Consider the following 22,277-nt stretch of genomic DNA (forward strand, 5'->3'; position numbering starts at 1 on the left):
TGAAGGTAACGTTTCCTCTCTCTCCTGTCATGGTGTCATCAGTCCTCTGTTGTATATGTAGTGAGACAGAGATGTGTAATGTTCCTGAAGGTAACGTTTCCTCTCTCTCCTGTCATGGTGTCATCAGTCCTGTGTTGTATATGTAGTGAGACAGAGAGATGTGTAATGTTCCTGAAGGTAACGTTTCCTCTCTCTCCTGTCATGGTGTCATCAGTCCTGTGTTGTATATGTAGTGAGACAGAGAGATGTGTAATGTTCCTGAAGGTAACGTTTCCTCTCTCTCCTGTCATGGTGTCATCAGTCCTGTGTTGTATATGTAGTGAGACAGAGAGATGTGTAATGTTCCTGAAGGTAACGTTTCCTCTCTCTCCTGTCATGGTGTCATCAGTCCTGTGTTGTATATGTAGTGAGACAGAGAAATGTGTAATGTTCCTGAAGGTAACGTTTCCTTTCTCTCCTATCATGGCGTCATCAGTCCTGTGTTGTATATGTAGTGAGACAGAGAGATGTGTAATGTTCCTGAAGGTAACGTTTCCTCTCTCTCCTGTCATGACGTCCTCTCCCCTTTGAGCAGCGTCAGCGTTGTGTTTGTAGCCAGAAGCTTCATAAACTGACTTTTTATCCAGTTTTAAGACACTTTTTAGATCTTGGTGTTTTTAACTCACACCAAACTCCAACTTTTATTGTTGTTTTGATTCAGAGACCTCTAGTGGCAGGAAATGGCACACAGGTTGTTCACTGACTGGGTTTACCCCCGGAGGTCGGTCCCTATAGGGGGGGAAATAGCTGCCAGCAGAGATATGAGTATATAGTATAATATAGTGCAACACGTAAAAGTAATAAGACTTAACCCTCCTCTCTTTATTACTTTCCTTCTTTCAATATAAGACTTTGTCCCTCTTCCTCTTCAGCGATGTGTGAAAACATCGACAGGAAAATGTTGCACTTTCTGGTTCATGGTGAGATTAAGAGACCAGCGGTGCAGAATCACACAGAATCACACAGACCACTTTGCTTTCCACATCTAATTATCCCACACAGAGCGTAAGAAGACTTTTCTGGCATCTTATGACCCTTCCCCATTATCTGTAAAGAGAAGTCGTTAAACTGAGATTAACATCAAATTAATACTCTTCCGCTCCTCTAATCCACGCCCTCAATCCTGTGGGATGTGCAAATTAATTTCTCCAATATGGAGGTAATTGTATCTGTAGCTCTGAGCGTATAGGAAGGAGATATAACTTCCAGCCGTTCTCCATGTTCGTGTCACCTGAGAAAAAGCTTTTTATTTCTTACTATTTATGAATTGTTTTACATTTAAAAGCAGCAGAGAGACTTCCTGAGGAGCTGCAGGGAGCTGTGATGCACATGGACAGAGAGAATATGTATTTCCATAACTGCATCCTGTTGCGTATGTTTAGACACGGCTACAGTGCAGTATTCATCGTCAATGTCTCGACCAACAAGTGGTGAAACACTTTGAACCTCACGTCTACACAACACGGAGGGAGACACAGCATTAGATACAAACCTGACGGATTAGGATGAGAGGATGTAATTAATAGTTATTATTACACAAGCTAATTCTGTCACTATGTCTCTCAGATCAACTTCCAACGTGAGCTGTGTGGGGAAATAATACCGTCTGATGTATCGTCAGTCGTCGTGTGTCAATAAATATCCTGGCGCTCTGTGAGAGAAAGTCTTTTAGCGTCTGACTCGTCTTGTGCTCCTCCTCAGCCTGAAGGTGGAAACAAAGAGCAAAGGTTTAAAGGAGCAGCAGCAGCATCACAAGAAGCTCCTGGCAGCCATGTTGTCCCAGGACTCCTTTGATTCACTGCACAGCCCTGCTCCCTCCGGCGCAGAGGAAGAGATGGAGGACGAGGACGATGCCATGGAGCTTCTGGGTAATGTGTTCTGCATGTACACACACACACACACACACACATTATTAATGTGTGAACTTTGTTGTGCAGAACAATGAATCCACATGAAATGCTTTCGTTTGCTGGAAAGAAAACAATTTAGATCCGACTCACTTTCCTCTCAGAGAGTAGTTCTGATATTCAGAAGTCCAAAAGTACTTCAATGTCTTTATAAGAGGAACATCATCATCATCCTTTAACGAGTGTTCAGAAGCTCTCAGGCAGCATCACACACAACTGATGGAAGAACACTCGAGGATGAAGGAAGGACACAAACCTACATTATATACATTTTATTTATCAGAGAAGAGTCACGGAGATAAAGTGAAACTGCTGGTATTGTATCACTTGTGTATTTGTATTGCATCACATGTTCACACATATTCCCTGGGAGTTTAGAAGCACTTACAGAGAGAAGTAAAGTACAGAAAGGAAAGTGGGGGTTGGATGTAAGGGACATTTGTAAAGGAGAATGTGGAGATGGAGACACGCACTGTATGAAATGGCACTGAAGAGCTGCTTCCTGTTTACACTCTGACAACTGAAGACTCACAAAGTCGCTCCTTTTATTTACCTTCTGTGTGTTTGAGTGCTCACATGCCTTCATGTCCGTCTTGAGATGGAGGAGAAGGTGACAGAGCGTCTGATGTCTGCGCAGGATTAATACCTCACTGTGAAGCTCGCTCTGTGTATCTCCCTGCAGGAACGACTCTCTGGAGTCGAGCTGCTTCTTCCTGCTTTGTAACTAAGGCTGCACGATGTGAGGAACATGTGCAATAACACTGTTGAGTATCGCTATAGCTGTGGGCAGTGCACTCTTTATTATACACACTCTTCAGCTGCAAGATAGTGAGGAATATTCTCCATTTAAGCTGAATATCAACTTAGATATGAAATAATAACGGTAATAAATATGGCTGCACGATGTGAGGAACATATGCTATAACCTGCGATAATAATATGTTACACACACGCACACACCCACACACACACACACACACACACTTAATATATTTACTGCAGCTCTTTAAAAGACTCCTGTATCCATCGCTGGGAAGTCTTCCCTACAAATAGGACTCAATGTAAAGTCTCTGCTTTCTTCTCCGTTCGCTAACAAATGTCTGACATGAAGGTCTTCTTTGAAGAATAACAACCGCCCTCTTTTACAACATGAGCCCCAATTAAAGAGCTGCAGTGTCTCTGAGCCGCTCTGTGGTGACACGCCAGCTCCGTGCGTCGGCGCTCTCTGCTCCGCTGTCAGGCGCTCAGGCGCTCGTGCTTGTTAGCAGGATCTTGTCATCGGGGTCGTCCGCAGGGTCACGTTTCTTTATAGATGTGTGGCAGAGAGGACTGCAGGTTGCACACACTGTTTCTGCAACACACGGTCGCTCTCGCTCTCAAAGCTACACATGTATAATCGCTAATCAGTGTTGAAAAGCTGTGTAATAACAACGAGCGCAACTAACAGTTATTTTCATCATCGATTTATCTGCTGATTCATTTCTAGATTTATAGTTTGTGTGTCTTTTAAATCAAAGATATTCACTTTAATATGATATGAAACAGAGAAAATCTCCATGTTTAAGAGGCTGAAAACAGACGTTTCTGCATCAAAAATGACTTTAACAGTTAATCCATAATCCATCCAATACTTTTCTTTGGAAAACTGATCTTCAAAAAGATCTTCACGTTTCAAAGGAGTGTCACCAGAACACATTCAGATCTTATAGATCTTACATTATTTGTGAGACGGTGACATTTAACATTTTAATCCTGAATTTAATTGTGTTTATTTATGTTCTAAATGTCTTTCTCCTTGTAACCGTGAGTTTATATGAGAGGACAGCGTTGTATAATAGTGTTAAATAAAGCTCATTGATTGAGCTCAAAGGAAGCAGCGAGGTCGTTCTGGCTCAGCCGGGTCGGTCCCGCCGCTGTCTGCCTCCCTCAGAGGATCTCTCCTTCAGAGCGCCGCAGGAGGAGACGGATGGTCCTTGGCAGGATTAGTGATCCTGTGATGGCGTGTTGATCCCCGGGGATATTTCTCTTTTTACTCGCTGCTGTTCACAGGAAGGTTCAAACATGTGGTCAGCTGGGAGGGACTCAAACATGTAAATAACAATAACTTTATTCATATCGCACCTTTCAAAACAGCGTTACAAATAATTCTAAATGATACACCACAAGACTGAGATTGCATGCAGGTGGATATAAAAGCTCCCAGGTGCATGCTGGGCCATGTAGTGCTTTAAACTCAACCCTGAAGTTCAGTGGAACTCCATGCAGAGAGGATCGAATGTGTTCAGTCTGTCTGCAGCATCGTGATTAACTTGAAGATGCTTTATTGTTCCGGCAGTAAAGAGTGAATTATAAGTCAATTCATGAATATTTATTATTCATTTGTTTAATAAATCATATTTCTTTGCCTTATTATCTCTTACTTTTGATTTAGCAAAGCAATAAGGAGTTAGTGGATAACATGTGAAGTTGTGTCCTCTCACATACAGAAGATTGTTGGAGGCACGTTAACCAGTGTTTAAGTGTTTGCTTAGGATGACATCTAGTGGAGGACATGTGGAGTTACAGCTGCTGTGGGTCAGGGAGTTCACTCGTTAGGGTTTCACATGATACGTTTGATTTAAAGTGAAGTTTCTTTACTTTCATTCAAATGTATCAAAAATACAAGAAATAGTTACATATCAGTCCCCTCGTACAGCACACACTGGGACAGTGGGCTTCATGTCATTATGGTTCAAGATTCTCTATTGATAAAAAGAACACATGCATAAGAGATGCAGAACATGACATCATCCCTGATGATGCTTCACTGTCATGTAGCTGCTCAAACACGCTGAGACGTGGCGTGGATCATATCTACGTGTCCACACGTCTGCAGAGCGAGAGAGTTCATGCAACATGTTGCAGAATGTCCACTGGGAGGCAGGACGGCAGCAGCAGTGTGTCCATGCGTAATAAAAGCCGGCTCAGAAGATTTAAAGAACGTTAGCAGATAATCCTCGCTTCCATATTGAGCAGGAGGTTTTCCACACTGGGTGTCTTTTTGCCAGCACCTGGATAAGAAGCTTATGAGAGCATAAGATCCTCCTGCAGGTTCACTGTGCTGCTGCTGGCTGGTTGTCCACATGGAGAACAATTCTAAAACCCACAGACAGGCTTAAGGTTGATTTGTTTTGTTCAGAACATAGAATCAGCTCGGAGGGTTATTGATTGTCAAGCTGCTCTCCGTGTTTCCCAGTAGTTTTCTTTAGTTACTTAATATCTGCCGCAGTCCAAAGCATACTGAAACATGACTCATTATTGGAGCTTCTCGCTCAGTTTTACACTGATAATAAGAAACGAGTTCAGTGTGTGGGCAGAAACCTGCTCGTGGCCTTGCATGATAAGTTAATGAGACGAGTCAGCCAGGTCTCCGCTGTAAAGTTACTGCTGGAAGGATTCCACACGTGTATAGTACTCAGTATGTACACGCCTGCTGGCATCATCTCTATTGTTCTCTATAGTAACCAAGATCAACACTGCTCATTATTCTACAGCTCTACATTGTGAAACATTTACTTCATAATGAGAAGTCGTGTCTGTGTGAAGTGATGATATGAATGTTGAGCTGTAATCTTTCTCTGGTGCGACTAACAAGCACTTCTCTTCTAACTGTGGAGGCTGGAACATCCACATGCTCACACACTTATACAGTGTGTATACACACACACACACACACACACACACACACACTTACAGTGTATATGCACCCTGTTAGTATGAGACGCTGACATGGCTTCCCCTCTCCTCCCGCTCTGAGGCTGTGATGAAGCGACGTCTGATCTCTGAGCGTCGGCCTGCTGGAGGACGCACGATGTCTGCCTCTTCTGTCTCACGACGTTATATCTGCTTTCATCAAGCAGTTTGTGCTACGATACAAAAGCTTTGTTTTCCTAAAGGGAAGTGAAACAAACTTCCCCTGAAGTGTAAGTGAAACATGTTCCCTGTTGGAGGTCATCAGATGCCTCTGAGGGCCATTATAGTCTTAGATCTTCATCTCATGGAGGCCTGAACCTTTGCTGAGTCCACTAAATGACTTTCTGTGGTGAACGAGCAAAACTGTTGTTATTCATGGCAGAATATTAAGAATAAGAGGAAGTTCTTATATTATGTGATGGAAGAGATATTCTGAAGTAGTAGATAGTCAGTCAGTCCGTCAGACAGACAGTCAGTCAGTCCGTCAGACAGACAGTCAGTCCGTCAGACAGACAGTCAGTCAGTCCGTCAGACAGACAGTCAGTCAGTCCGTCAGACAGACAGACAGTCCGTCAGACAGACAGACAGTCAGTCCGTCAGACAGACAGACAGTCCGTCAGACAGACAGACAGTCAGTCCGTCAGACAGACAGACAGTCAGTCCGTCAGACAGACAGACAGTCCGTCAGACAGACAGACAGTCCGTCAGACAGACAGAGTCAGTCAGTCAGTCCGTCAGACAGACAGTCAGTCCATCAGACAGACAGACAGACAGACAGACAGTCAGTCCGTCAGACAGACAGACAGACAGACAGACAGACAGACAGTCAGTCAGTCCGTCAGACAGACAGTCAGTCCATCAGACAGACAGACAGACAGACAGTCCGTCAGACAGACAGACAGTCCGTCAGACAGACAGACAGTCAGTCCGTCAGACAGACAGACAGTCAGTCCGTCAGACAGACAGACAGTCCGTCAGACAGACAGTCAGTCCGTCAGACAGACAGACATTCAGTCCACTCGTTGGTCCAGACTTTAATGTCCTCTCCGAACACAAAGTTACTAATCTTCCCTGTAGCGCCATCTGCAGAACGTAAAAGTTTTCATTCATCCAATTTCTCAACACACTTGTGTAGCATGTGCACATCCCTGCCTCTCTTAGCAACACACACACACACACACACACACACACACACACACACACACACACACACACACACACACACACTCCCTTCATCTTTGCCCATATACACAACAGTTTCCCTGGAGACCATGTGAAGCACCTACACAGCAGCAGAGGATGTTTGTTGCTTCAGCACTAAATCTTTCTCTTGAGTCTGGATCTTAAAGCGGCGCTCACCTCTGAAGGCTTCGCCGGCCGATGGGGAAAGAATGTCGCCAGTAAAAGTCTTAACTGTGCCCAATTTGACGCCTATAAAAGTCTCCACACTGCCGATGGACGTGCTAATCGAGAGGCAAATTGCTGTGGTATTACTGGAGGCAATTATTAGCAATAGGGGAGTAGACTCCTGCTGGATTTATGTCCCTGCAGACGTTACGCAGCACGGCCAGTACGGACACGCAGCGGGCCTCTGAACGGACTCCGTGCTGCTGCAGACAGACAGAAGCAGAAGAAGGAGGGTCTGTGTTTATCTGACAGATACAGACTGCATTGTGTCATCAGCTTAACAACCCTTCTCTAAAAGAGGAGAATAAAGTTACAACTCTGTTCTCTTCAAGAGACCAGTGAGTTATAGTCATTCTGCAGTAAGTGGTGTGTAATCAGCAGTCAGTGTTTGTGTTGCTGTATCTATGTGTTTATCACAAACAGCAGAAATGTAATATTTTGAGAGGATCACTCGCAGTACTAACAGCATGTTTGTTTTTATTACATGTAATGTAAGTGCTCTTCTGTCATCAACGTCTCTGCAGACGTCTTGTGCAGCACATCACTCGGTTCTTTTAGAAGAGACAGAAATCATTATTTAGAATCGTAGATGGCAGCCTTGATCAGCTGTCTGGATATTTCATCTCCAACACACAAGTCACTCTTCCAACGACTGCGCTGTAATGCATCGATCCTCTGCTGAGTCTGCAGTGACGTCCTAATCTCTCTAATATTTGCGGTTAGAAAGCGAGTTAAAAGAGTTTGCACCAAAGTCTTAAGACTTTCCACAGACCTGCGAGCTGTGATGTGCCATCTGATTCTGATCAGGGCTTTTACTGCGAGAGTCGTGGAGCCTCACAGGCATATTTTTAGGTCGGAGGGGAGGAGGAGGGTGCGATTGAAAGCCGAGACATAATTATGAAATGTAAGTTGGAATATTGTTTTTATTACTAAGCCAAACAAATGCGTCTCTGCCGCGACTCACATCAAAGATGTCTGTGTGACGACTAACCACCGAGTGCAGGCTTTGGTGCTCCGGCTTAATGGAAAACAAATGGTGTGTGTGTGTGTGTGTGTGTGTGTGTGTGTGTGTGTGTGTGTGTGTGTGTGTGTGTGTGTGTGTGCAACAGAAGTGTGAGGTCTGCAAGTGTCTGTGAAGGCGTCGGTGCAAAGTGTGTGCCTTTTTATCTATATCTCGTATCACACATGTGTGAGCGAGTGGAGTTTTACACTGAACATCTATCACTGAAACACCATTAATTACAGTTGTGTGGCGGGACGCCGCCCGTCACCGCTCAGGCATGAATGGAAAATACATTCTTTCACTTGGGGAGAGACTGTACAGGTGAAACATGTATATCCTGCATGTAGTTAGTAATGCGTATATAAATTCAGCTGTGAATGACGTGAACAAAGCCCTCTGTACAAAGCTTCAGAATATAGAGAGGAATGAAAGTGGAAAGTTTGGTGTATGTAAGTGCTACTGAAGTGGAGATTTCTGGCTCAGAGTCTGAGAGAAAGCTCCTTTAGAGAAAACCTCCTTTAAAGATATGTATTGTAACATTCATACATGTTGTAGACACTACAGGTGAACAGGGTCAAACATGTAACTAATAGATATCAGCAGGAAACTTCCCCACTTCATTACTCACATTAACACAATTACTGTTTATATTACAAGTGTTCTGACATTAAATATGTAAATGATGCAGTATGTGATGTAACTGTTGGAGAGTTTAGGAGAAATCTACAAACACAAAGTTAGAAACACAAACTCTGATGTTCTGATGTTTCCTCTCGTCTGACAGAAGACGAGTTATAGAAGATAAACAACACAAACTCTCTAACCCTAACCCTTCCTTGATGAATATCTTTGTAGGGGTGATGCCGCATGTGTGCGTGTCTCCGGCTCCTCTTGTGGGGTGCGTTCGATGTTTCCAACCCACACATCTGTCAACGTGTCATCCAGGGAAGGTGTATATTAAGTTATTTGTGAAACCAACACGCTAATTATGACTTCAGCCTGTGAAGAGCAGCAGAGAGCCAGTCTGTCTAAACAACATGAAATTACATGGAAACTTGGAGAGCGGAGCAGAAAAAAGTTGATCTGCTCCTTCCTGGCTTTACTGTGACTGAGTGATTGCGGCACGGAATTCCTCATTGCTCAGGTCTTTTGTTGGGATTGCATCGCTCGAATAGTTTCCATTCCCCCCCACCTCCCCACGCCACCCTTCCTCCACCCCTCCACCCCAGTGCAGAGCCATTTTATTTATCTGCCATGTCTCATCGTCAGACAGGGGGAGCACGCATGGCTGCCCCTGTGCCCAGGGAGTGGAAGTGTGACGGGCTGACAAACGGGCGAGTGTGGACAGACGCTTGTTGTGTCTAGACGGAGGCCCGGGAGGCTGTCTTGGTCTCCTGGGAGACGCACTGTAAACTTATCACGGTGGTATTGTGTGGGAGGCATGAGGCTCTATTGAGAAGCTGGAGAGAATGCACTCAGTCATATGTGTTGGACACGGAGGAGACAACACAGCTAGGTTTTAGTCGGTCCACGGAGAAATAATCACCAAATATTTTGATTATCGAATAATCGTTAAAGTCTTTTTTTATGCAAAAATGTTGTTTTCAGCCTCAATTATGCAGATTTCAAGCCTTTCTCAGTTTTATGTCATATTAATAAACGCACATTATGTCATTTTCTGCCACTAGGGGTCTCAATCAAACCGATAAGAAAAGACGAAGGTCTGGATCAAGATAATAGATTTAGAGTGTCTTAAAACTGGATAAAAAGTCAGTTTATGAAGCTTCTGGCTACAAACACAACGCTGACGCTGCTCAAAGGGGAGACTCCGCCATGACAGGAGAGAGAGAGGAAATGTTACCTTCAGGAACATTACACATTTCTCTGTCTCACTACATATACAACACAGGACTGATGACACCATGACAGGAGAGAGAGGAAACGTTACCTTCAGGGACATTACACATCTCTCTGTCTCACTACATATACAACACAGGACTGATGACACCATGACAGGAGAGAGGAAACGTTACCTTCAGGAACATTACACATGTCTCTGTCTCACTACATATACAACACAGGACTGATGACACCATGACAGGAGAGAGAGGCAACGTTACCTTCAGGAACATTACACATGTCTCTGTCTCACTACATATACAACACAGGACTGATGGCACCATGACAGGAGAGAGAGGAAACGTTACCTTCAGGAACATTACACATTTCTCTGTCTCACTACATATACAACACAGGACTGATGACACCATGACAGGAGAGAGGGAAAATGTTACCTTCAGGGACATTACACATTTCTCTGTCTCACTACATATACAACACAGGACTGCTGACACCATGACAGGAGAGAGAGAGAGAACGTTACCTTCAGGAACATTACACATTTCTCTGTCTCACTACATTTACAACACAGGACTGATGACACCATGACAGGAGAGAGAGGAAACGTTACCTTCAGGAACATTATACATTTCTCTGTCTCACTACATATACAACACAGGACTGATGACACCATGACAGGAGAGAGAGGAAACGTTACCTTCAGGGACATTACACATGTCTCTGTCTCACTACATATACAACACAGGACTGATGACACCATGACAGGAGAGAGGAAACGTTACCTTCAGGAACATCACACATTTCTCTGTCTCACTACATATACAACACAGGACTGATGACACCATGACAGGAGAGAGAGGAAGCGTTACCTTCAGGGACATTACACATCTCTCTGTCTCACTACATATACAACACAGGACTGATGACACCATGACAGGAGAGAGAGGAAACGTTACCTTCAGGAACATTACACATATTTCTGTCTCACTACATATACAACACAGGACTGATGACACCATGACAGGAGAGAGGAAACGTTACCTTCAGGGACATTAAACATTGCTCTGTCTCACTACATATACAACACAGGACTGATGACACCATGACAGGAGAGAGAGGAAACGTTACCTTCAGGAACATTACACATTTCTCTGTCTCACTACATATACAACACAGGACTGATGACACCATGACAGGAGAGAGGAAACGTTACCTTCAGGAACATTACACATTTCTCTGTCTCACTACATATACAACACAGGACTGATGACACCATGACAGGAGAGAGAGGAAACGTTACCTTCAGGAACATTACACATTTCTCTTGAACTTTGAGGAACTGGGATGGACGTTTATAGACCAGACGACTAATGTAGAAAATAATATGTAATGTATGTATAGTTAATTTCAATGACTAATAGTGCAGAAGATTTGCCACACATTGAAATGTAGTCGATTAAATGTCCCACTTCCCCCGAAATATCTGTTTTTGTTTGTTTGCGAAATCTATTTTTCTTGACTAATTAGAAGCAATTTCAGCATCATATTCAGGCGTCTAGTCATCAGTGTGAACATTGTGAAGCATTTACAACGCTCACACCCAACTCCCAACCCCGGAGACTCATATTATCACTTCAACACTCCATACACAGTCAGCCGAGTTCAGCCTCATGGAGACTCAGACTGCTGAAAATGAAGACATGAAGCGCTGCACACACTGATGAACATCAGCTCGTCCTCTCGTCCCCTCGTGTCACCTTGAACTCAGTTTTCCTCTCCTGCCTCCACGGTGAACGAAGAATCAAGAGAAGTCTCGATGAATGGAAGTCTCACATGTGGATGTTTCCAAGTGTCAAGTAATGATTTGTATCACAGGCTGTGACCCAGAGAAAATCTGGCATGCCACATTAGTCAGTCGCCGGAGGGGGGGGGGTTATAGTGTGATGGGACAAAGAGGAAAAGGTGAAGGCCCTAACTTGAGAAGTTTCCCACGACCAGCAAATTGCCGGTGGCTCGCTCTGTCGTCGTCGTCGTCGTCCCCCCTCCAATGCAAAGCGTGACGACATTTAATATTGCGCTGCTTCAGGGTTTTACTGGGACATCTCTGTCCTCAGAACACCCGATGAGTGACGTTAACGATCTTCTTTAATATACATATACAGTGTTTGGTGTTAAATAGAGGCATGGGGGGGGGGGGGGATCTAAACAAATCAGTACACCTTTTATTATAGGAATATTAATATTGTAAAAACGTTTTTAAAAAAACAACTATTGCTTTCTTGCAGTGCACTGGATGCTGCTGAGGTTCAGAGGGATTGGCAGGAAGTTGTTTAAAAAAAAAAAGGAAGAAATGCACTGAAAACTTTATTGCATTAGAGAAAACAGCTGTTGACACACTTCTGTTTTATATAATGCAATAAATATATTTTTATATTGACAATATTGTGTCTTATGTGGTGTGATGGGGCATCTGGTGATTTTGAGGCAGTTGCTGCATGAAGTAGCGTCAGACGCAGACGCAGACTGCACATTCAGCATCAGGATAAAGTCACAAATTAGTGGATTAGATTAAAGTCAGAAGGATTTCCTGACACCTGACGGAGACGGCTGACGGAGACGGCTGACGGAGGGAGAGCGTTCTCATGAGGTGATTAGTCATGCTTTCTCCTCTTTCAAGGTGTGAGAGGCCCATTTACCCATTTACCAGAGGCTAGGTAAAGTGATCTGTGAGGGAAAAGTCGCCGTGTAGGTTTCAGATGTCGTGCACACTGTACTGCACGTAGACGAGCAGGAACAATGGCAGCGAGAGGCGACAGTATGTCCTGAAGGCGACCTCCTTCATTGGCCGAGCTCCTAAATTCTTCTGGTCTGAAGGAAGAACGGGACAGTGGTTGTTATGGTGACGGTCAAAAGGCTCTGCGTGATTCAACATGTGTTTAAAAAGCTTGACCAGCAAACCAGAGTCCAGACTCTTCGTTCTCATAACACGGAAAGAACTGCAACATGTTTTATCTCCAGAGGACGCTTTGAAAACCCGACTGTTCCGTCTGACTCAGACTCTCGTTTGATCTCTTATATTCATCGTCGACTGCATATTATTCTGTTCCTTTGTGAGTCTTGTTATTGGCGTGATTTATGCTTTCTTTCCCCGCCATGCTGGTGCAGCGTCTATTAAAGAAATGTGTGTCTTGATGCTGAACATTTCGGATATGATGGCTGATGATCCTGTTTAGTCTTCCAATGGTTCCATGTGGAGAGCTGGAGCTGAACTTTGAGATGAAGCAGGTCTATTAGAGGAGAGAGAAGACAGACGAAGGAAAGTTTATTTAAATGAGAAGCAAAGTGAAAGCTCTGCACCTGTCGTGTGTGTGTAACTGTCTGCAGACTCAAACAGGATGAACAACATACATGTGGCCTCAGAGTCGCAGGGATCTGTGTGTGTGTGTGTGTGTGTGTGTGTGGAGGACACAGGGAGAGATCAGAAGAAACCCAAGTTTCCAGCTCTCCGTCTCCCTCTTACCACGACCTCATTGTTCTTTGTCCCCTCTTTCGCTCTCAGCTTGTTAACGTACCCTTCCTGTTTCAGTGCGCTGTCATGGACTCTTCTGCTTCACTTCTTATAACAAAGACTTTTGTGTTGAGGATGTAGATGTGTGTGAGTGAGTGAGGCGGCAGCGAGGATGTTTATTTACTGTGATGTGCTCGCCTGCTCCCTTTGGCTCTCGGCAGGCTGTCGTCACCGGGCATCACGGTGACGACAGGGAGACCAGAGTATGATTAATGATGCTGCTTGTTTTCTTTCCTTCCTCTGTCTGTCCTCGTGTCTCTCAGAGGACCTGGACGACCTGAGGATGGAGGGCGTGACGGGTTTGGCTCCATCCGGCAGTAAGTTCAGCCAGGGACGCAGCTCCTATCAGGCTGAGCCGCAGGCCAAAGTCACACTCAACATCTGCTCCAGGTGTGCCAGGTAAATGTTCACAGCTTCTCTTACAGTTACATTTGATCCAACATCTGAAGTAGATCATCAAACTTAAAATGTTGTTTAATGTTAAAATAAACATTTAGGCAAAGTGACACTAAGTAATGATGTCGTTTCTTTCTTGTGAAGTTCGTCTTAACTTTCATCACGAGTGGCATCTAGTCTTTCTAGGAGCCTTGAAATTAAATGAATTCAAATACATTTCAGCTGCAGTAAGGCTGTACCACCCCCTCCCCCCCCCCCTCAACATCCACCCTGGAGAGTAACATCATATCTGAAGTGCATTCCATTGTTACTACTTTTCACCCTGATGCTCGTCTCCATTATCACCTTCCTCTCTTTATCACAGTCTCTCTTCTGACACACTTCCTGTTCTCCTGATGCTCAGTGTAGCGCTCACTGATCCCACAAGCAGGTGTGGGCACGACTCTTCCCTGATGCCAGTCAGAGATAAACGAGTATCTGACGCCAGGCGCACATCTGCCTGCACGGCCTCCTCTGTTTGGGCTCTGGAATTTGTTTGTTTCCTACTCTTCTTTCATTGCAGCTGCTTATCAGGTTCTCTCCACGCACAGGCTGCGGGATGTTGTCAGAGGTCTGCAGAGCCATGAATGGTATCAGTGGATTTTTAGCTGGCAGTTTATTGAATGGATGTTTAAAGCAAATGGTTTATAGCGTTGGCTTATCACTGAGTCGGAGCGGCGGAGGAGAAAAGCAGCATCTGTATCTGGACTCGTCTTTGGCTCGTGCGTTTACTTTTTTTGTGACTGAAATGTCAGACATCTGTTCTCCGTCTCTGACTCCCTCTCTCCTTCTGCTTCAGTCCAAATTCTTGCTTCGGCCTCTATAACCTGACCACAAAATCCTCCCCGACTTTTATTGGCGTAGGAGTCGTGGTCTTTCATCGTCATTTTTTGGTGAGTGCAGGGCCCATAAACAAATCACTAAGCTGCACAAGTGTTGCACGCATTGTCTTCCCTGGAAACACTCGGGGTTGATTGTAGGAGTGTCGCACATATTCATGAATCCTCGCGTGTCCTTGCAGACACACAGAGTGCCTCAGTGAGAGATGGAGGAGGTCAGGCAGCAGCAGGAGAGTGCGAACACAAACTTTATGCTGCGTCTTGATGAGATAACCAGCACCTTTCAAACACGGCTCAATGTGGGCCGACCTTTAACACTAACATGTGGCCCCGTTAGTGCTTCACACCTGCAGACTGCACTGCTGTACACACGAGACCTTTCTGAAGTTTTAAACTTAAGGCGAGACACTTCAGGAAAAAACATGTTTCTACATCCACTGGTCAGTTTGGACATTTTGAAGCTATGGACAGTGGAGAACATGGAGAGAAAACATCAACATCCACTTTTACATAATGCCTCATTTACATATTTAATGTCAGAACACTTGTAATATAAAAAGTAATTGTGTTAATGTGAGTAATGAAGTGGGGAAGTTTCCTGCTGATATCTATTAGTTACATGTTTGACCCTGTTCACCTGTAGTGTGTACAACATGTATGAATGTTACAATACATATCTTTAAAGGAGCTTTTCTCTAAAGGAGCTTTCTCTCAGACTCTGAGCCAGAAATCTCCACTTCAGTAGCACTTACATACACCAAACTTTCCACTTTCATTCCTCTCTATATTCTGAAGCTTTGTACAGAGGGCTTTGTTCACATGTCATTCAGAGCTGAATGTTATACACGCTACACTAACAACATGCAGGAAATGCACTTTATTGTTATGTCTGTATAAAATGGATGGAAATGGACTTCTGTTTCTAAAAGTGTATCTGAGATATTAAATGTCTCTCCTGAGCTGGCCGACCCCCCCGTCACTCTAACCAGCGGCAGCGTGTCGGGGAGCACGCTGCTTCCTCTGGACTCTCTGCTGGTCTGTAGAAGTGTAAAGTGCCGTGTGGCCCGTGTGTTGTGGGCCCGTCTCTTTCTCTCGCTGCAGCTGTTGTCACTGCATTACATCCTCCATCCTCCACCCCATCACTTCTTTTAATGGACGCGTGCTCCTGCCACAAAACTGAGCGCAGGCCGGAGGGAAAGATGGATCTCCTCAAGCCTCTTCTGGGCTTCAAGTTCCCATTAAATGAATTGCTTTCATATCAGGAATGCACCGCGGGGTCGTCGGGACCCTTTTGTTTAGAGAACAGGAAGGTACTTTTTAATGGTCGTATAAAGAGAGACGAGGAGAAGGATGTATAAATAAGGAAAGAAACAGAATACATCGTAGAGGTAGAGACTAAGAGGCCCTGCAGCACATGGAGGCTTCGCTTTGTACTCTAATGGTTGCACAGAGGACACGGACATGTCAGCATTCAGAGCTAAAGTCTGTGTAATTACAGTTAATATGATTAACAGTTGTTAAAAATAAGCTTTAGAAAGATAAATCCTGTGTTTAAGTCGATGCAGATGTTGGAATGTGTGAATGAGAAGAGCAGTAAAACAACTTGTTTATCTTCCATTGAGAAGGTTTTCAGTCCCTGTTTGTCTTCCACCCTCAGTAAACTTTCATATCTCAGAGAAACTTCAATCTTTTAGTTCCTTTAACAGAGAACCAAATCTCTCCGACCCGCTTCCATTTCAGTCCAAACAGATCTCTGTCGAGCTGTAGGGGCTTTGAACACATCATGATAAAGAACGGAGGTGGACCTAGTACTCAGATGTGTTTCAGTAAAAGCAGTAATACCTTATTGTTTTACTTTATAACAATATATCAATAAAGTTTATAACACATTTTAAATTATTTGTTGAATAATCTGAATCTGCAAAGTAACTAAAAATGTCAGATAAATGTCGTGGAGTAAGAAGTATAATGTTTGTCGTGGAGTAAGTTAAACAGTGCAGTGCAGAGTGAATGGAAACACATGAGCTGTGTATATTATGTGTATGTATGTATGTATGTATGTATGTATATATATATATATATATATATATATATACATGTAATATAATAATACTTTCATGTCAACATACTAAACATTTCAGGTTTATTTCCCTGCAGGAGGAAGAAACGTTCCTTCACTGTCCTCGTCTTCTTCTGTCATGTTGTCATCTCATAGAAGATAAACTGACGAAACACTTCCTCTTTGTCTCCTCGCCTCAGACAGAGACTCGTCTGTTCGGTATCTGGCATTAGACTTCTGGCATGCGTTGCAGTGTTGTGGCTGATTTGTTGTGTTGTGTGCAGGCTGCAGGGCAACAGCCTATCAGACGGCCGACCTGAAGAGGAGTACAGGACTCGCACATCTGAGCAGGCCGTGCCTGACATCTCCTGTAAGCTGCACAACACGTTCAAATTCAAAGAGTTACTGTTTACATTTGTGTTGTCTCACTCTCTGCTTCTGTGTGTGTGTGTGTGTGTGTGTGTGTGTGTGTGTGTGTGTGTGTGTGTGTGTGTGTGTGTGTGTGTGTGTGTGTGTGCGTGCAGCTCCACTCCCCGGGGTGGACGCAGTGGCGGGACGTTTGCAGGAATGCGAGGCCTCGTCTCAGGTGTCAGGCTCTGTAAGTGTCCTCCCTACATCCATCAGCAAACAATTAAGATCACTTTACATCATCAGTTACCACATCGCTCTCTCCTCCTCCGCCTCTATTGTCCCGAGAGTCGGCGAGGAACCACCTCGAGCCTCTCGCCGACGACACAAGGCCCTGATCCATCTTCACGAGCATTCAGCTCACGCAGCTGCTGACTACGTGAGAGAAGTCTCCCTGTATCCCTGTGACCGCTCTCAGGGCGATGTGTGGGAATAAATGAAAGAATATCTTGTGACACGACGACAATTGAAGCTGATTTAGACGTTTTTATACAATAGCCTTAAATATTTGTGGCTTACACAGCAAGGCTGCGTGATAAGCTCACACGCTTCAGGGGAGAAACCTATAGAGGCCTAATGTGGTCCACGCCAGACACTCACATGCTGTTAATAAAGCGCTCCGCTACGACGCCGCTACCTTTTGTATAATTACCCTCCAAAAAAAAACCTTTTTTAAATAATTGCCCAATCTAAGTGTTAGACAAGAGTTTTTACGGCATGTTTTAAAGAAAGAAGGAGCTTTGGAGCCGGGCAGCGCTCCGTGTGTGCAGCAGATGCAGAGAGGCTCCAGACTGACTGGCAGCAGACTCTCAGAGACTGAAGCTGATGAATCAAAGCCTGAAGTCGGAGGTGTGACGGATCAGGCCGAACGCTCTCGCCACTGAAACACTGTGCACCTTCTGACATCAAGTCAGACGCTGAGGCTTGAACACATGACAGACGCAGTGTTCATTTAGGCAGCGGTTGTAGAAAGAGAGTTGCTTATTAGTTTTAGTCACATTTAACTTTTTTAGTCGACAGTCGTTACGTCAACACTTAGTCACAATGTTTTCTTACTGTGTCAAATGTCCTTCATTTAGTAATCAGATTATATTGAACATCTCAGACGTGCTCGAAGATCCAAAACCAAAACTAGATTTGTCAATTAAGACCCACCGGACCGCCAGGGAGCCAATCAGCACCGCCCAGCGAGTATTCTTCATCAGCAACTCGTCAACGTCTCGTCTTAGTCATGGAAAAAAAGGCGCTGAGGAGCAGTATCAATTTTATGAGCACGTCACGTCTAACTAAAGATTTAAGCTGATTAATCTGACGTCCCCTCTGACCTTCTCGTCCACTCTGAGACGATGTTTGTTCTGAGGACGGGGCTCGGCTTCTCCGCAGGTCGAGCCCCGTCTGGCACGCTTCAGAACAAGGTACTAATGTGTCCCATGTGGAAACTGCTCAGTGCAAACGTCTCCTGTCATCTACTGCAGCTAATGTGGCTGCTTTGTCTTTAATTGCTTATGCTTGGCTGTCTTTGAAAGGCAAATGCAATTTGTAATAGCGTGTTAGTTTAACTGGCCCTTCAGGGGCTCACGGGCCACAATCACCAAAAAAATGTTTTGCTTTTATGAGCTTTATTTGGACAAAAGACAATAGTTGAAGTCATACAGTGTGAGCAATAACTCATATCAACTATGTAATGCATGTCGCGCTGCAGTACCTGCTGAGCAGCATGTGTACATGCATCGTAGGAAAGTGTTGTTACTTTACATGCTGCTCTGGTTATGAGTGTGAAAGGATGCATGTAACTTTCTCTACGTTTGTTATTTTGAAGTCATATTTAATCATCAGCACGTTTCATCGTGCTCGGCTGTCGTTAAAGAAGTATGCCTCGCATCGTACGTACCGCGGCAGTAAACCGTTGGTGATGTTGCAAAGTAAACACTGTTAATGGTTATCATTATTACTCATGACAGCCCCCCCCTCCCCCCTGCCAGCTCCTTTAGGTGATAATTGCCTCATAAAGACAAATACTTTCCTCAATGGCCGGAGCAAATTCTCCAAGAAATGCTTCTATAGTTTCCTTTGTAAGTGTTAAGTGATTCGTTTTAATCAGATGTAGCTCCTTGTGGAGTTGTTTGGGTGTTACCATCATAAAATGTGCCGGGGAAACTGTTCATGGTAGAAATCAGATAATTAGTGTGATGCAATGCCATGTGTCTGATACAAGGCAGAGGCATTGTGATGGTTTATTTGAGTTTCCAGGGGAATGTTGGCCGAGGTTCAGCCGATGCACTGGACAGCAGTGGGCTCTCCACACCTCAGCTCTGTTTGATTTAAGAGCTCCAGTGCACTTTTATTCCTCTAAAGCTTTGTTTAGGATTTGCAGATTTTCCATATTAGTGGTTTTTCTTCACTTGTCATCTGCGTGCTATTCCCTAAATTATTGTTAGAATACAACAAGCGTAACTTTTGTATTTATTACCTTAAGACGGTTAGAGTTGTGTTTTCTTATCACCTGCAATTACTATTTTATCATTTAATTTCAAGAGCACATTTAATTATTTCGTGCTCACAGTGCCGCCGTCTTTACGGTCCAACATGCACTTAATGATAAAGAGGTTCTGCACAAACCAAAGACACATTTCTGCCTTTTGCACGCAGAAAGGCACGCAGAAAGTGTTTTTCATTCGGCAGAATGCTAAAGAAATGTTGAGACTAACAGCGGTTTCTGTATTTGGAGCAGAATTCTTTATGTGCAGATGTTTGCTTGAATGCCTTTAACTGTGTTAACGGTTCACTTCCAATACTTCATTTATTGTGAGGGTTCTCAGGCGTTTGTAAATGGGATTGTTGCCGCACACATGTTTATCTGCTATTCAACACTCTAATTCTCCACGTTACGAGTTCCTGCAAATAATCCTCTCGTTTCACCCGTTTGCACTCCGATTGGTACAACACTTAATATCCTTGTTGGCACTTCTTCTGTGACTGGAGGACAGACAGCACGTCATATAACCTGCCTTCATAAAAGTCTTACTGTGTTATTGTCAATATCCTGTTTGCTCTTGGCTCGTGACTCCGTGTTTGGGCCTGTGAGCGTATCCAGTCCATGAAACCATTAGGTGATTGAGCCAAAACAGAAACTCATTAACAGTGAAGCCTTCCTCCTGCAGGGGCGCCGCTCCATGGACTAGCAGAGTCGTCTGCAAACATGCAGCATGTGTTGCATCTGACAGTTCAGTGGATCAACCCGATTGAGGATTAGATTTTTCATCAACTGTATACATCCCAGAGTCGGGAGTACAGTTAGTACATAACGTACCTTTTTACCAAGAGAACAACGTGATCCCAGTGGCCTCTGCTCATGTGCTCATACAGAGATGAGCTGCGTGTTTGAAGGCTTGCTCATCAGAATAATCACAAACTGTGTTGAAAAAACAACACAGTGTTACAAAACTCAATGTTCTCCATCTCACATGTGCAGATCAGATCCTGTTCTCCTCTTTACTTAAACATCCAGTCAGCCCCCCCCCCCAAAGGGACAGTTTGGATGTTTTGAAGTGAGGTTGTGTGACGTACTTCTCAATAGTGTCAGGAGTGTTACAGTAGATACAGTTTGTAGACAGACTCAGTATCAGCTGTAGTGTACCGGACTCCTTTGAAAAAAACATCAACTTTACCTCGCAGAACACGGGAGTCGCTGGTTCACCGCTGCCGCCATCGGTTACTTAGTTTGTGTTATTGTGTAACTTTGGTGTTTTACAGGGTTAGTTCAGATTCACTGAAGTCACACAATAAACAAACTTACTAACTGATGGACCAGCGACTCTCGTGTTCTGCAAGGTAAAATGACTGTTTTTGTCAATGGAGTCTGGCATATAAACTGATATGATTGTTTTGTGTGCAACAAAGCAAATACCTTTTGAAGTGAAATTCTACTCTAAATAAACTTATTCTGATTTGATAAAAGCAGTGCATGCTGTGTTGTAGATGAGCTGCTGTGTGTGTGTGTGTGTGTGTGTGTGTGTGTGTGTGTGTGTGTGTGTGTGTGTGTGTGTGTGTGTGTGTGTATGCTGCCTGACCACAACACACCATGTTTGAGGTCTGACTGCATGCAGCTCTTGTTGTGTGGAGGCCATGTTGAACCGAACCCCAGATTGTGGTGATTATTACTGCTGACCACACACGTATAGCTCCACACATGCAGGCTATAAAGTCTTTGACTCCAGACCTCCATCCTTTCTCTTTCTGTCTTGTTTGCTCTCAACATGGATTTAATTTAGCAAGAAACGAGATCCTTGTTTGTTAGTCGGGCAGAAGCATCACCAGAGGGTTTTTCTCTCTCCGGACTCTCAGTTCTGTCGTACTGGGAGGGAGATTATACAACTTGGCTTTTACACCACTGACATTAATACGCTCATAAGTCAAATCAGAGGCGCTCTTTATGTTGGAGATGAAAAGGCCTTCCTCTCGTCTCTGTGTCTGTGCAGATTAAAGAGGCTCATGTCGTACATTGTTGCTGATCAGGACAATAGCTACTTTAAACTCCGATGAAGGGAAATCTCTTTTCATCACGTCGTTGTGACTTCAGTGGAGTCGAGTCCATTTGTTTAGTTCCCATCTATCATGCAGAGACGTGCTGCATGTTTAATATGCACGATCAAGGTACGCTGTTCCTGTTCACGTCTTCCAGGTGACTTTGTAAACATGTCTTCACCAAACAACACATCTTGATGATGTTTATTTATTGATGCTATCTGAGGACGTGTATTGCCTGCAGACTCAGTGCTTCCTGTTTGCGGGATGGTCGTGCTGCAGGATCTGTGGTCCTGATCAGTGCAGAGCAGCTTGAGGGCAGGAGATATGTAAATATTAATCTGTGGACATTACGGATAATAGTTCATCTCCATATGTTGACTGCTCTCATGAAGCAGGACTGGGCTTTCTTAAGGCTCCACACTGACGTTCTTGTGGACCTTTTTAAGAACCTTATTCAGCAGCTGGATCACGTGAGACTCATGAAAACTCACAA

At 44.1% G+C, this 22,277-nt stretch overlaps 1 protein-coding gene across 2 annotated transcripts in view; it reads left to right on the forward strand.

Moving 5' to 3' along the window:
• c20h8orf34 (chromosome 20 C8orf34 homolog) overlaps positions 1 to 22,277 on the forward strand; it is a 56,910-nt gene that overhangs the window by 22,443 nt on the left and 12,190 nt on the right. For both annotated transcript variants that reach the window (XR_003834217.1, XM_029457934.1), the window contains exons 7-10: positions 1,741 to 1,907; positions 13,780 to 13,915; positions 17,134 to 17,219; positions 17,374 to 17,447. Coding sequence is in view for 1 of the 2 variants with exons in the window: in XM_029457934.1 (XP_029313794.1) it covers positions 1,741 to 1,907; positions 13,780 to 13,915; positions 17,134 to 17,219; positions 17,374 to 17,447 (463 nt within the window). In the remaining variant the exon portion in view is untranslated. The remainder of the gene's footprint in view (positions 1 to 1,740; positions 1,908 to 13,779; positions 13,916 to 17,133; positions 17,220 to 17,373; positions 17,448 to 22,277) is intronic.

Source organism: Cottoperca gobio, chromosome 20 (genome assembly GCF_900634415.1).
Source record: "Cottoperca gobio chromosome 20, fCotGob3.1, whole genome shotgun sequence".
NCBI classification, from domain to species: Eukaryota; Metazoa; Chordata; class Actinopteri; order Perciformes; family Bovichtidae; genus Cottoperca; species Cottoperca gobio.